Source organism: Ursus maritimus, unplaced genomic scaffold, assembly GCF_017311325.1.
Source record: "Ursus maritimus isolate PB19 unplaced genomic scaffold, ASM1731132v1 scaffold_11, whole genome shotgun sequence".
Lineage (NCBI taxonomy): Eukaryota > Metazoa > Chordata > Mammalia > Carnivora > Ursidae > Ursus > Ursus maritimus.
The window spans coordinates 65,183,248-65,199,650 of NW_024423453.1; the positions used below are offsets into that span (position 1 = coordinate 65,183,248).

Below are 16,403 nucleotides of genomic sequence, written 5' to 3' on the forward strand. Positions count from 1 at the left end.
CTCTTCTGGGCTAAGGGGAAGGGGCAGCCCGTGGAGGGCTCAGTGCCATCCTCAAGGTCAGGCCGTAGGCAACAGAAAACACAGAGGAGGGGGCTGGTAGCACTTCTGTGGTAGCCCTTCACATGGGTATTAGCCAGCATTTTTCCTCAAAATCATTTGGCCTCAGATACTGGTCACAGTCTCAGTTCATTGATGGGAAGTTGGAAGGCAAGAGATTTGTCAGTTCTTTTGCATTCTGAAAAAATGTGGTGATTGATCATTTTTTAAGATTATGACTCAAACCAGGAAAAAAAAAGAGTCTAGGTAGTTAGTGATTCTAAATGAACAGGGATCTAGTCATTCTTTTTATGAATCAGTAGGAAGTTGATTATGACATCTCAGTGTCAAATGGCCCTGCATTTATTCATAGTAGATGTAAGCCTTTCCCTTTCTTATTGTTCTTTTGTTTATTTACCAATGATTTGTTGAGTGTGAGACTTTGTGAGAATCTTACCCATAGAGTTTCTGTTGGTGACATCTTTCTTATTTCCTTTTGTTCACCAGTGACACCACAAACTCAGGAGAATCCAGAGGGCACTCTGAAAGAAAAGTATGGCTTATAGAATTCTTACTAGTGAAAAACTATGAGAATCTGTGGAATAGTCCTCATAAACTCTGAAACTCATTTACTAAGTCTCGAGGAGAATGGGAGTTTGAGGCTGTTTTCAGGAACATTCAGCCTCACTCACTTCAGTGCAATCAAGATCTAGAAAAGCTAAGTCATTTGTATAAGGCCACACATCCATTTGAGAGCGATTTTCTGTCACTGAATTTGGAACAGAATTTAAAAGCCCACATTATCTAGCAGTTTCTTTGTGGCTTTCATTCACTCCAAAACTTTTATCAACTGTGCACTCTGTGCCATGCCTCGGAATAAACAAACATGAATAACACAGTCCACAGATCCTTCAGCAAGTATGGAATGAGACAGACATAGCACAGCAGGAGGAGGGCTGTAGTGCAGGGATATACAAAATTCAGGAAAGGGAGCCCCAATTCCACTCAGGGGGGTCAGGCGAAGCATCACTCAGGGAGTGGCTTTTGTGCTTTGTCTGGAAGGATGGGAAGCATGTGCAAAGTCATGGGGTACAAAAGGGATGACACATTTGGAGAATGGTAGCAAGTTCGGGAGCAGCTACCCTGGGATGGGATGACGTTTTAGGCAAACAGCTGGTGGTGCTGGAGAAGTTGGCTGAGTTCTGGCTATGAGGGGCCCTTAAGTGCTGAGCTAAGTAGTGTGGCTTCCATCTGCTGTAGGCATTGTGGGGTCCCCAAGATTCTCACACAGGGAACAATACTGCAGAATTCCCAGTTTGAAATCTAGAGGTCGAGGCTGTCTCTCCCTTCTATTAATTGAGTAGATCTTTTTTCCTCGACTAGACTGTATTCTCCTTTGAAGAAAGGACCATATCTTTATTATTATGTCCTGTAGTTTTGTTCTTCAAAGTGTGGTCCAGGGCCACCAGACCAGAAGATCAGTGTCACCAATGGGCTTGCTAGAATTGTAGAATCTCAGGTCCTCAGATTTGAACAAACTCTCCCAGTGATCTGTACACATGTTAAAATTTGAGAAACATGATTCTCAAAAACTGTTTTGTGCAAAAAGCCTACAAAATGTTTGTAGAATCAGATATCATTGAAAAAATATGTTTTAACAGCAACTGGATTTTTGTTTGACTAGTTATTCCCTCAAATTGCCTAACGGATTAGACACTCAAAGTAAGTTGCAGGAGGCACGTATATATTGTGCTCTCCAGCCCACAAAGCTTAAGGTCTGTCCACCGAGGGTTGTTTTACTGGGACAAAAGAGGTCAGCTGAGGGTGATTGGCTCAAACCAAATCTTGTGTTGGTGGACAAGCATTAAGGAAGCAAAGTTTGACGAGAAAGTGGCCTTAGGGAGGGGGTAGCCTCATGCTTCTATGGCCCTTGTCCCTAGAATGAATACTTGCACATGAGTGGCCTGCGGAGATTTGTGGAAGAGAAGATACAACTACTGGAGAAGACCATTGACCAGTGCTTTGCCCACATAGAGCAGCCTCTGCAGGAAGGAGTCCGAAATGCCAGGACTTCCTACCGACGGATCCTCGGGGCATGCCTGGTGGTGAGTGACCCTCTCCAGGGAGGACCTGTGATATTCAGTGACTTCTGCTTTATCTCCAAGTTCTTTTTGCACTATTCCATGGCTTTTGAAGGAAATAAAGAGCTAAAAGAGAGTAGGAGAAAATGAAAATTGTGTACAGGAAAGCACATAGAGGGAACTGTCCGGCTGTGCATTGCGAGCACCCAGGAGAACGCATACGTTTCAGTGGAAACAGAGTTGGAATTTAGGAGTTGAGGGTCTTGTTTTGAGTGCCAGCTCTACCCATCATGCATTGCATAGCCCTGGGTGAGGCCTTCAACCCATTTAAGCTTGTGGGGTTTTTTCTGTGTAAAATGGGAAGCTAAATACTCACTCTACCTATCTTACCGGGTTGATAGAAAAGCCAATTAGATTACACAATAAGGAAACATCTTGTAACTTCTCACTAGGCATGCCAATTGTTGTTTTATCTTTTAATAACTTATATGAGGTAGCTGAAGGATAAAGATGTAAGTGCCAGGCTGTATTTATCTAAGGCTAAGGGGTGAAAAAAGAGGCTTCTCGTATCGGTTTGCTAGGGCTGCTATAACATAAAATGCCATTGAGCAGGTGGTTTAAAGGGCAGACATTTATTCTCACAGTTGTGAAAGTTAGAAGCCCAAGATCAAGGCCGTGCAAGATTGGTTACTCCTGGGACCCCTCTTTTTGGCTTGTATGTGGCCACCTTCTAGCTGTGTCCTCCCATGGTCTTTTCTCTATATGTGCATCCCTGGCCTCTCTCTCTCTTCTTATAAGGACACCAGTCCAATAGGCTTAGGACCTACCCTTATGCCCTCATTTAACCCCAATTACCTTCCTAAAAGCCCTATCTCCAAATATAGTCACACCGGGGTTCAGGGCTTCAACATGTCAAATCAGAGGGATACAGGTCACTCCATGACACCTGTTAAGAGTAAAGAGTGATTGGGGCGCCTGGGTGGCACAGCAGTTGGGCGTCTGCCTTCGGCTCAGGGTGTGATCCCGGCGTTGTGGGATCGAGCCCCGCATCGGGCTCCTCCACCATATATGAGCCTGCTTCTTCCTCTCCCATTCCCCCTGCTTGTGTTCCCTCTCTTGCTGGCTATCTCTACCTCTGTCGAGTAAATAAATAAAAAATCTTTAAAAAAAAAAAGAGTAAGGAGTGATGAACAACACTGCTTATGGGACAAGGATGATAGAGAAGTCTCTAGAGCTCTCGTAGTGCGTAGATTGTATGTTCTTGCCGTTGTTGTAATATGAGTTGGAAAGTTAGAATGTTAGCAGTGAGAAGGTGGTGTGTAATGGAGCTCTACATTTCCGTGAGCTAAAAGAGTGTAGAAGTGGGAATGATTCTGGGGTCACTGGAGAGGACTGTTAGAATTTTGACACAGGAGAATGAGAAGTGGAGTATCTTCCACATGGCTGGGGTGTGGCTGAGTGTCCATGAATATAGTATGTACAGGTGCATTCACTCATGCATTCAGCGAATGTGGATAAAATGCTTACTCTGCTGCCAGATACTGTACATTACCTGATTCAGTCCTCACAACAATTCTGGGTGGTAAACACTCTTATTATTATTGTAATTTACAGCCTTACAGAGGCTGAACAAACTTCTGTGGCCACATATGGGATCCACATCTACCACTGGCCTGTCTGTCTTCAGAGCCCAGATGCCCAACCCTCCACGTGCCTGTTGCACCTCCCCAGCTGTGCTCTGCAAACTACTGCAGCTACTTGTAATTGCCGACCAGTTATGTAGTTTAAAATTTGTCAATCCCCATAAAAGTAGTGAAGTTTGGCCCACAAATAGCCAGCATCACCTTGCCATCTCCATAGTGAGCCTCCTTGGGAGCAGATCCTCCAGCCCCGTTCAGGTGACTGTAATCCCAGCCAATGCCTGATGGAGCCTCATGGAGGAGCCCTGAGCCAGTGCTGGCGAGCCTTGGGGAAAGGTCAGCCCAGGCCTGCAGTCTTTCGACCCCAGCCCCCCCAACTTGGCCACATAAGAATGGGCTTTAGGCCTGGAACACTTCCTTACCGAGAGATAAAAGAGCCCCCAGCCTGTACTGGGCTTATCGCCTTGCCTGGAATGTTGTTCTCTGCTTTATGCTCAGTGTGTACTTCTTTGTTCTGCTTAGTATTGGGGGCCAAGGCCCTTAGGCAAGCTTCCAGTTTTCTGTATTTCAGATCCCGTAGGGGAGGGCTTGGGTCCTTGCACTGCACACAGTGTGGGATGTGTGCAGAAGCGTCACCCACAGTGGCTGTGGAGTGGGTCCGCTGGCCGTCGGGGACCCATGCATTGCAAAGGGCTGACCTTGTGCAGCATTTTCTCCTCCTGCTGTCAGTAAACTCTGCACCACCTGAGCCTACTGTCCAAATTGTCTGTTCTCGGTGACCTTGAATCATGTGCTCGTCTCTTCTCTGGGTGGTCTTTACTTGCCTTTTACCCTTAGCCGCACAGCCTGGCTATCAAGTGAACCGTGAAACAGCAGCCAAGCTGTATCTGAATTCCTGACCCACAAAACTCGTGAGCAATACTCAATAAATGTTTATTGTTGTTTTAAGCCATTAGGTTTGGGGTAATTTGTTTCATAGCAATAGATAAGTATGTCGCTCCAGGGGAGAACGGCTTCTGTTGATGTTAAAAAAATCCCAGATCACCAAAAGTGAGTAAGTGTGTCTGTGAGGGTGAAGACACAGAGTGGAGACCATTCCTTTGAGACAGTTTGCTCGTGAAAGGAAGGAGCAATTCAGCCATCCCCAGGCCTTCACAAGGGTGTCATCCCATGAACTACCCTGTCTCGTCAGTTCTGTAACGGCGTTTTTCTTGGTAGCTACAAACTTGTCTGAAGTGTCTTTGATGGGCCACTTTCGTTTATGGCCAGAAATTTGGACAAACATTTCCATGCTGACATGATATCATTATGTCACATAGCAAAATAACCTAAAATGTGTAATAATAAAAGAGTGGTAAAATGAATTAGGTTACATCCACATGATATTATATTTTGTAGATATTGAAATAACTTTTGAAAGTATTTGCAATGAATTGAGGAAATGCCCATGTCATACTGTTCAGTGAAAAGGACAGAATATTAAAAAAATATATATACGGTATGATGCCAGTCATATCGTGTGACACAGCCTTGTGCTTGAAAAAGAGTTCCTTAAAGCATATATCATTGATCACCAGGACCTCTACTGAAATTTTGGTCAGTGCCTATATATTTTTATTCCCTTTACTAAGGATCACCATCTGGGTAAGATTTATCCATGTCTCTTATGGCTCTCGCTTCATCATATTTTTTTGCCTCTGATTTGTGAATTTATTTCTCTGGGAAAAAATATTATGAAGATATACAAATCAAATTACATCTCGTTAGACATGTAACAAAAAGGATTAAAAAACAACTTGGGCTATGCTTGGAAAATCTGAAACCTACACCCCAGTAGGATCATAGTACATTTTCATTGAAAACTTGCTCCTTTAACAACTATTCAGCAGGCACTACTTACGCTGCTGCCAGATGCTGAGAACATCGGGATGGATAAGACACCGTGCCTACTCCCAACAAGCTGCTGTTCGGGTAGAGAAGCCTGATGAGTAACCAGACAATTATAAACTGTATGAGGAGAATTGTGATCAGGGAAGCACAGGGCTCTCTGGCGCTTGAGGCCTGACTGCACTGCCCTCTGTTTAGCTTAAGCATATGTTAAAAGATCATGTTGTCCCTACTCTTCCCCGTGATTCACATTCGCCAAAGGCAATCCGATTCTGATCCTGTGACATTCTAGTTAATGTGTACTAACTCTACTAACTTATTGTTTAATTACCTAGAGGAGTAGAGGAAACCAGGGCTTTCACCAGACTCTGAAAGCTGTTTGCCTGAAAAATGGCATCTATGCCTCCAGGACCCTCGCAAGAATAGATCTGAATGAAGCCATCACTCAGCCCATCTATGACCAGATTGATCCCGTTTTTGGAGGCATTTTTAGGTAAAGGATCCTTTCTCTTGCTCCTTCGTGAACAAACATCTGAAGAGCATTGGGCCCGAGTGTCATCTTTAGAAGAATTTGTACTTTGGATCTGGAAGTGTAAAGAGTAGCTTGCAACTTGAGGAGGAAAGCTTAGTCTCTGGCAAAACACAAAAGCTTTCTTGGTTTGGTTTACTTAATGTCTCACGGTGACCTGGAGTGCGGATGGAGATGTTGCTTTCAGACTAATATTATGATTTCCAGTATTTTTCAAATATCTCCTACATGCAGCAAGGGATACATTTTCTTGTGGATCTGAGCCCAGGGCAGGTTATTTTGGTTGGAGAGTGTGGAGTTAAGCAAACACATGGCCTTTATAAATTTTCCTGAATGCAAAAAGGCAAAGAGGCTGACCGATGACTCTGTTTGGTTTTGACATACTGCGTGCTCGCTCGATTACTAGCTGTGTGAGCCTCACGGTGCCTCCTTCCTGCCTTGACCGTCAGTCCTTTTTTCCATCAACAGAAGCAGACTCTCCTAAGCCCTCAGTGCAGGAACCTGGCCCCAGGCCCCCTCTTTCGCCTCTGGCATTTCGCCGCCGGCTGCTGTTTGAACCATTCTACCTTTGCTGGATTCTTACTCAGTGTTCCCCTTCCCTGCCCCCATCTTCTTTTAAACTTCTTTGGGATCATGCCATTCCATCTATCCTACCCCTGTTTACAAGTCTATAGCATAAACTCCAAATTCCTTAGAATGGCATTCAAGGGGCACCTGGGTGGCTCAGTCAGTTAAGCATCTGGACTCTTGATTTCAGCTCAGGTTGGGATCTCAGGGTCATGGGACTGAGCCCCATCTTGGGCTCCATGCTCAACAGGGAATCTGCTCGGGATTCTCTCTCTCTCTCTCTCTCTCTGCCCCTCCCCAGCACTCTCTCTCTCTCTCAAACAAAATAAATAAAATCTTAAAAAAAAAAAGATGCAATTCAAGACATTCCACCTATCTCCAACTGGCCTTTCCCCCCTCTCCCTATGCTGTTGCTCAGTGCCAGCCTCCTGCTCCAGCCGGCCTGGAGGGTAGCGGAGAGCGACTGAGATATGCCGGGAGCTGTGCTAAGCACTGCGCATGCACGATCTCATCAGATCCTCTCAATAACCCTCAGAAGTAGCTTCTGTCTGTCTACAAGGGGACAAGCTGGGATTCAGAAGACTTGAGGCAGCTTCTCCAGCGTCACACAGCTCACGGGTAGAGAGTCAGGATTTCAAACCTATGTCTTCTCCTCTATAACCTGCTGCTTCTTACTGTTGGGATGGTCTGAAATTTTGTTCCCTATCTTGCCCCCATGGGGAATAGCTCCTCCTGTTTTTCATTTCCCCATATCTTCCCCATCTTTTAAGATGTAATTCAAGTCTCATCCTTTCAAGTGGAAATCCCTTGGCAGTGGGAAGACTGACTTTTGAGGTTGAGCAGATCAGTGTCCAAAGCTTGGCTCTGCCACTTACTAGCTATGGGGCTGGGCACACGTCAGCAACCCTCTCTGAACCTCAGTTTTCTCGTCTGTAAAATGGGTATCACTACACTGGTTGCATTGGTTTTGATGTCCCCAACCTGGCCCATTACAGGGCCTGGCACATGATAGGAGTTCGATAACTGTTCATTCTCATCCACCTGGCTTTAAAAGTGAATAAAGGGGACCAGCTAGTTTCCTCTTTGTTTTTGCCCCACGGTAGCCGCTGTTGTCTCTTAACATTTTATTTTGTTTCTTCTGTAGGGCTGGAAAGCCCACTGATTCCACTTTGCTGCCTCACATAGATGCTTTTAAGCACTCTCTACAGGAGAAAATGATGGAAATTGGAGTAAGAAATGGCTGGAAATATGATAGCTACAAAAAGAGTTTCCTGATCCAGGAGGTGAGATCTTTGTAAAGGGGAGAGGGCAGTGAGGTTGGGCAGAGGCTTTCTTCCCAGCAAGGTTTTGGAGGTCTTATGAGTCTCTTCTCCCTTGTTCCCCTGGAGTGTCCAGGTCTGGACATGTCTCATAGCAGGTGCTGTGGGACACAAAGCGCATGGGATGGGGTGTGGGACGCCAGCCCGTCTCTGTGCTGCCGCGAAGCAACTGGCAGGAAGTGCTGAGGTTGGAAAGGAGACTCAGTTCCTAGGAAGAATCTTCGAAGACTCCTGAAATGTGCAAACATTTGAATGCGCTGTAGCACTTTCACTAACCTTCTACCATTTTTGCCAATATTATGAAGTATTATCCAAAGCAGTGAGGCTTAAAGACGTGTCATTTTTTTCAGATCATTTTTAAATTTTGAGTAGTCAAGATTCTTGTCTGTGACCCATTTTCCTCTAGGCTGTCTTAGTCTGTTCAGGCTGTCGTAACAAAATACCACAAAGTACGTAGGTTATAAACAACAGAAATTCACTCCTCACAGGCAGCTGGAGGTGCAAGGTCAAGGTACAGGCAGATCTGGTGTCTGGTGAAGGTCCACTTCCCTGCTCATAGATGACTGTCTTTTCACTGTCTGGAAGGGGCAAAGGGATTTGCTAGAATCTCTTCTGTAAGGAGAATAGTCCCAATCATGGCCCCCCCCCCCATGACCTAATCACGACCCAGAGGCCCCACCTCTTAATGCCAACACCTTGGGATTAGGATTTTAATGTATTAATTTGGGGGGGACACAGATATTTAGGCCATAGCACAGGCCCAGACTGAATTACATGGCAACACTAGAGAACGGTCCTGTGCCTCCCCCTTAAGACAAATTTCCTGCCTATGAGAAGCTCACAGCTTAGCTGAGAAAACACCATGTGAACAGCCAAGCCTAATATAAGGCAGAGGGAAGTGGTGACCACACAGGGTTCTATTGAAGCAATGGGCACAAATGGCCTTTTGTTAACGTGGATTCACAGATAAGCGCCATCCTGGGAGGCCTGGAGGACTACATCCTCAGAAAGAAGAGGAGGATCTATGAGTCTCTCACCACCTCTGTTCAGAACGACCTGAAGCCCTGTTATGAAGGTGGGGCTCTGGAGGGCAAACTGTCCACTCCCTCTGGGGTCTTTCTGTCTGGCATCCTTTTCTTCTGCTTTCCCCTCAAAGTATTTGTCCTCCTGCATCCTAAGTCCCTCTCAGACTCTTACTCCACAAATGGAAAACCAAGTAATTGCAAGGGTGTGGGGAGAGGTGATCTGTGAGTCATTTTTTATCTGTGTGTTTCCAGTACTTTCTGTCCACCCTTTATCTATTCACCTTGCTTCTCCTCTCCTTGCTGCAGCTCAGCTCCTTAAACTATAAAATCTCTTATCCAGTTCTCATTCTTACTCCCTTCAAGTATTTGTAAACCCCCTTTCCAGATCCTTCTTATTTTGGCATTCCCATTGTTTTTTTCTGGGCGGGGGAGGGGCACTGGAATTTTGTAAACTTCTGTCTAATTCACTCATTGGATTTTCTGAGTAATAGTTATCTAAATATTGAGAGTGTTAATTTTTTTCTGTCATGCGATTATTAAACTATTTCCACTGCGTGGAAAATGGTGCTACGTATATGAAAATGTGTGTGTGTGTGTCTGTGGATGTATACCTATGTGTGTGTGTATATATATTTTTGTTTGCTTGCCTTTCTTTCTGAAGCTGAAGACTTCTAAGCAAGTCCTTGCTGTGGTGTGACTGTGGCTATCATTTTTGCCAGAGGCAGCTCAGATCGCTGGCAAAAAGGCGTGTGAGAGAATGAAAGATGTCATCAGAAGAGGGGTGGACCGGCAGGTGGCCGAGGGCATGTTTGAAAGGGCTCAGGAAAGGATGCAGCACCAATTTCAACAACTGAAGGTATGTTACATCCATAGTCTGAACTCCAGTCGGGCTCCTTGGGGGAGCCAAAGAAGCAGGTACAGAAGACGGGAGAAGTACTTATTTGGGTCCATGTGAAGCTGATGCCTTCTGCAGAGGGGCTCCGACCCTTGCCCACGACGCCAGGAGAGGAGGCCAGCTGGCACTGGGCATTATCCCTTCACTGCCCCCGCATGCTGGTGTCGGGGTCTCTGTGGGGCTGTGACTTCAGAAATGCAGCCCCCCCCCCCCCCCGCTCTCTCTCACATCATTCCTCTTTACCAGGTCTTCAGTAGAACCACTGCGATAGCCAGATGGGGGTCCGAAGCTCTTGACCTACATGAACTCATTTAACCCCCAGCAAGCCTGTGAGGTAGCGGCTATCGTTGTTCTCATTTTATAGATAAGAAAACTGAGGCAGAGAAAGAGAGAGGTGTAGCAACAGGCCCCCTAGCTGCAAAGTTGCAGCGCTAGGATTTGGGACTAGAGAACCTGGCTCCAGGGTCTCCGATAATAGCATAATCTCTAGACAGATTTTTTTTTAAAATGAGGGAAATGTCTAGTCTACATAAAATATCAATCAATAAATAAATACCAATAAACTATTACAGGCCAGTCAGTTATGACACCTAGCATAGATTTAGGTTTGACTCTGTTTATCTCAGAAAACAGTTCCTTATAGTTTCCTTGAACCTAAAGCGTCTATCAAGTACCCTTGGGCCAACTTGTCTCCGTTCAGGGTCTCCTTGTGTGCCACCACCCTCCCAAGTAATAAATGTTCTTTGTTTTAGTCCAAGCTACTGTTGGCCCCTCCCGGCCATGTGCATTTCCAAATTCTTCTGCCTCAGTCGGGACTTAGTTGACCCTCTCCTAAGCAACTAAGGAACCTGGCTAGTTGTTTTTTCCATTCACCTCTGAACCAACCTACTTTTTGAAATGTTTCCAACCTGCTTCTGCTCAGCCCTGTGCCCCCCCTCCTACCCCACTGCAGTTTTGGAGAATACCTTTCTCCACAATATAAAGCATGTAATTTCTCTTGGAATAGGCTAAGAGACATCTCATTTGCCAGTACCAGTTTACTCTCTGTCATTTAACATATTATCACAGTCTACAAATACCTGCAGAAAATTAGCCAAACCCTACAGCACCCGGTCCCCATTGAGTATATAGACATTGGCCCTTAAGGAGCCCCCCCAAAAAACAATTCCACTGGGAAAAAAAAGTGATTTGCACATTGACCACATACAAATGCATCTTAAATGACAAAAAGTAGGAAGTTAAAACTGGGCAAGGCCACAGAGCATCCCCATTCCCCGATCTTATCGACAAGGGGGCTGAAGCCCAGAGGGCCCATGTTACTAGCTCAAGGCTCACAGCTAGAGCTGAGACTGGGCTTCTTGGCCTGGTGTGTTGAGGGTAGAAAACAAGAGTCAGGAGATCCAGGCTTAAAACAAGGCTGTGTCAGGCTAGAGGGAAGAGTCAGGTGTTTTTCAAAGGTAGTCAAGAGATGATTAGAAGAGGGAAAAGAGTGTTCATGGGTTACAGGACTGAGATAAGAAAGAAGACCTATCTCAGGCAGCCAGGACGGAGCATCAGGAACGTCAAGTTCTGCACAAATCAGGGACTCAGTAAACATTCATCCAGTGACTAAATGAACAATAAGATGGTGGTTAGTGACCAGCACTTTCCCCCTTTTTCCATCCCTGCAATTTCTGTTCCCCCCATCCCTACCTCCATGAAGCCTCCTTAGCTCCTGACTCAGTTGGTCAGCACCAGAGGTCCAATCCCACATGAGTCTTGATAGGCAGGAAAGGAGTTGCTGAGACCAATGGGACCCCCCAGAAATGTTGCCCTGATGACCTCTGAGCCATTCGCCGTACTCTAAGGTGGCCCACCCTCGGAATTGACTTGGATTTTTGGCAACCCCTGTCTGTACACTCTCTGGTTGGGGGATTAGGTGGGGTCCTTTTCATAAGCTAACCTTTCCCTTGGGCTGTGCCATCCTAAGAGAATGACCATGCTTTGTTTTATAGAATGGAATCACGGAGAAGGTGAAGGGCAGTATCGCCACCATGCTGACCCTTGCTTCATCCCAGGGGGATGGTCTCTACAAGGAGCTTGCAGGTAAATACATAAAACTTTTGCATAAGCAGTGACCTTGCAGACACCCCTAGCTGTGGTTGCTCGTTGCTGGATTTAAAGAAATCAAGTTAGGAAGAATTTCCAGGGCATGGAATAGAGATGATTATGACTGCCCCGCCCTTTGTGGAATACCTGCCCAAGACCACACATCATACTTGGGCTTTGTGTGCAGCATCTCATAGAATTCTCATGTTCGCCCTTGGAGGGAGAGGGTATTGCTCCATTTTGCACGTGCAGAAACAGAGACTCAGATTAGATAATGTACCCAAGAATCCATGGCTGCAAAGTGGCAAAGTCAAAATGATAACTCCGTCCTGCAGTGTCCATAAACCCATTCTTTGGAATACATACCTTCTCATGAAAAGCCTCATTTTCTGGTGGTGGAGAAAGGTTTCTCTTCATCTACCAGGAGCCTGTGGATGCATTACCAGCTGCCTGGGCCTTGTATGCAACCCTCTTTCTTCCATGCCATGGGCTCCACCAGGCCTCCTCTGGTAAACTGCAGAGTGTCAACTGGTGCAAAAAGCAATCAGGAAACTTCCAGCAAAACTAAAAATGCACATATCCTTTGGCTCAGCAATCCTACTTCTGGGAATTTATCCCATGGTAGCCTCATACGTGAGCAGAATGGCACATGGACGAAGTTATTCAGGGCGGCATTGCTTAATGATGTCAAACATTGGAACAATTCAAATATCCATTAGTAGAGCGCTGGTTAAGTTAACTCAGGCACATAACTAGTGGAAGACCGTACAATTGTTAGAAAGAATAAAGGACCTTTTTAAATGCAGAGTAATGATTCAAAACAATCTCCAAAGTGAAGGGAAAAAAGGCAAAGTGAAAAACTGTGTGTAATGTGTTGCCATCTGTGAGGGAAGAAAAGGAAACACATATGTATATGCATAAAAATCTCCTGAGATACACAAGCAACTGGCCACACTGGTTGTCTCTAAGGAGAGGAACCAGGAACCTGGAGGACAGGGAGGACGGGAAACTTATTTTACACTCTGTATATTTTGTGCCTTTTATTTTTATTTTTTTAAAGATTTATTTAATTATTTGAGACAGAGAGAGAGAGACAGAGAGAACATGAATAGGGGTAGGAGCAGAGGGAGAGGGAGAGAATCTCAAGCAAACTCCACACTGAATGTGGAGCCCGATGCAGGCTCGATTGCACGACCCTGAGATCTGACCTGAGCCAAAATCAAGTCGGACGCTTAACCAACTGAGCCACCCTGGCACCCCTGTTTTGTGCCGTTTAAATGATCAACTATGGGCACAGTTGCCTGCTGGAAAAAAGTGTATCCGAGGTCATTGTTACGTGTCATTGAGTATGTCAGGGTGAAAGTGGTCAGAGCTCATTCCAGGGTAAAAGCCACAGCTGCTGCTCCTAGGCTTCAGTCTGACACTTCTCTTTTGCTCTGGAACTTATTCCCCATGTCTGGTTGGTGAGACGGACATCTAACCTGTGCCTCCCAGTCTCTCAGGAAGGTAACACAACTCCCTCACACTATGCTTTAGTGAATTCTTCGTGACCTTCCCACTATGCCTTCACAGGAAACTGTTTCAAGATTGTAGTCATCCAGTTATGTCTTCTTTAAAGAACTCCTGGGTGGCTCAGTTGGTTAAGCATCTGCCTTCAGCTCAGGTCATGATCCCAGGGTCCTGGGATCGAGTCCTGCATCGGGCTCCCTGCTCAGCAGGAAGATTTCTCCCTCTCCCACTCCCCCTGCTGTGTTCCCTCTCTCCTGTCTCTCTCTCCATCAAATAAAAACAAACAAACAAGAACCTGACAGAGGGAACACAGTTGGCCACCAGATTATTCAGAAGACAGTGGTTATTCAGGGCCAGGGTGTCGGGGAAGTTTCATGTAATCTGGGTCCCAGAGTAGAGTCTGAAAGGATAGGTTGGATTTATAAAGCAGTGAGGAGAAGGGAGAACTTCCAGACTCACGAGCAAGATAAACAGACTCAAGGTTCGAATTCCCCCTTGGTCATGAGTCCCATCGCTGGCCAGGCTCAAGGTGGGTGAGTCTGGATAATGATATGGAGGATGTAGAGCAAAGGTAGATAGGAAAAGCATTCAGGAGCAATGCCAGAATCAACCCCAGGGTCAGTCTGAAGTGTGGCCTTCTTTATCCCTTTCTTCCCCTACTGATCATTCTAGTTCTTATGTTCCATAGATGAGAGAAATCATATGATAGGGGGGGTAATCAGAAGGGGGAATGAAACATGAGAGACTATGGACTATGAGAAACAAACTGAGGGCTACAGAGGGGAGGGGGGTGGGGGAATGGGATAGACCGGTGATGGGTAGTAAGGAGGGCACATATTGCATGGTGCACTGGGTGTTATACACAACTAATGAATCATCGAGCCTTACATCGAAAACCGGGGATGTACTGTATGGTGACTAACATAATATAATAAAAAATCATTATTAATAAAAAAAAAAACAAAGAGGACTGTGTTAATCAGAGTTCTCTAGAGAAACAGAACCAATAAATATGAATATGTGTGGATAGGTAGATAGACAGATTTATTTTAAGAAATCGACTCATATGAATGTGAAGGTTTGCTGAGTCCAAAATCTGATGGGGGATGCCAACAGGCTGGAGACACAGGAAAGTGTTGAGTTCAAGTCCAAAGCAGTAGAAGAAGGAAGAGCTAATGTCACTGATAAAGTCCAAAGGTGGTCTGCTGGAGAATTCCCTCTTGCCTGGGGGAGACCAACTTTTGATCTGACCAGGCCTCCACCTAATTTGATGAGGTCCACCCATATTATGGAGGACAGTGTGCTTTACTCAAGGTCTGCTGATTTAAATGCAAATCTCATCCAAAAATATGCTCACAGAAACTTCCAGAATAATGTTTGGCAAAATATCTGGGCACCATAGCCCAGACAAGTTGACACCTTAAATTCACCATCATAAGGATATAAGTTGATTGCTGTTCATGAGGTAAAAACCCAAGAGGCCAAAACAGAGCAAATTCACCTAGAATGAGAACTGCTGGGAGCAGAGGGGTCAGGGGAAGGAGAGGGAAGCCTGGAGAGGACTTAGGGGAGGTTTATTGTGTGGTGGGCTTTGTATCTCCTTCCACTGAGCTCTGTGTAGACTTAGTAAGGACTCAGTGATCTGGATCTTTTTGTTGGTAGGTTTGTGTTTCCTTTGAGGGTGACCCCTATGCTGAGATAAACCTTAAGTAAGAGCAAGAACTCCCAGTTTGATCAGGATTTTTAATAAAATAAATTGATCAGACTATCTGATCTCCAAGTTTCATTCCAGATATCACATTCTGGGACAAGTGATGAGATCCCTAGGAGATTTGTTTTCTGATTTAAATCTCCCCAGGAGATTTCCTTTCTGAAAAGGACACTAACTCCTGATGCATGCTTTCTGCTCTCCTGTAGATGTCAAAAGTGAATACAAGGAAATGGAAAAGCTACACAGAAGCCTGAGGGAAGTTGCTGAGAATGCGGTGCTGCGGAGAGGCATGCAAGATTTCCTTCTGAGAATGTCCCCAAGCAAATCTGTTCCCCCCAAAGCATAAGTTTAATTCTTAGGGCTTAGCACCAAGTAGATGAAAAAACAAGCCTTGTGCCAAATAACCAGAATCACTTCTGTTTTTAAAAATCTAATAAAGAACATCTTCCAACTGTTTGGACTTAATATGCAATATAAAATTCAAAATATTGTTACCTCTGGCATCAGCTGACCACCGAGCAACATAATTTCATTTTTATTCAATAGCCAAAAGAGTCATCTTGAGTCCCTAATGGAGTTCTAAAGCTTTAGGGACAAGAAACTCATGCAAAGAAAAATATCTAAACATTGAAAAATAAATATTATGGAAAAAAGTTGCGAAATAAAGCTTTAAGGACCCAATTCTATTTTCCATTTTAATATTAATGAGACTTTTGGGTAAGGAGGTAACACCGTGCCATGGAAGCAATGTGGGTCTAAAGCCAGATGGACAAGAGACCTGGCTTTACCACTTCCCAGGAGTGTTACTTAAGATCAGTACTTTTCAAACATTTTTTTGTAATAAAACTAATTGTATCTTATTATATATTTTTTATTATTATGTTATGTTAGTCACCATATAGTACATCATTAGTTTTTGATGTCATGTTCCATGATTCTTTGTTTGGTATAACACCCAGTGCTCCACGCACTATGTGCCCTCCTTACTACCCATCGCCGGGCTAGCCCATCCCCCCACCCCTCTGAAACCCTCAGTGTGTTTCCTGGAGTCTGTAGTCTCTCATCGTTCCTCTCCCCCTCTGTTCTCTCCCTCTTTATTTTCACCTTCCTTCTCCT

General features: G+C 45.0%; 1 protein-coding gene across 1 annotated transcript in view; it reads left to right on the forward strand.

The window, feature by feature from the left end:
* The window catches only part of NUGGC (nuclear GTPase, germinal center associated), a 40,576-nt gene extending 24,517 nt beyond the window's left edge, over positions 1-16,059 (forward strand). Inside the window, exons 10-16 of the mRNA XM_008705102.2 lie at positions 1,977-2,141; positions 5,980-6,137; positions 7,885-8,023; positions 9,026-9,134; positions 9,804-9,940; positions 11,974-12,064; positions 15,494-16,059. Of these exons, the coding sequence (XP_008703324.2) occupies positions 1,977-2,141; positions 5,980-6,137; positions 7,885-8,023; positions 9,026-9,134; positions 9,804-9,940; positions 11,974-12,064; positions 15,494-15,633 (939 nt within the window). The 3' untranslated portion in view covers positions 15,634-16,059. The remainder of the gene's footprint in view (positions 1-1,976; positions 2,142-5,979; positions 6,138-7,884; positions 8,024-9,025; positions 9,135-9,803; positions 9,941-11,973; positions 12,065-15,493) is intronic.
* Positions 16,060-16,403: the final 344 nt, after the last annotated feature.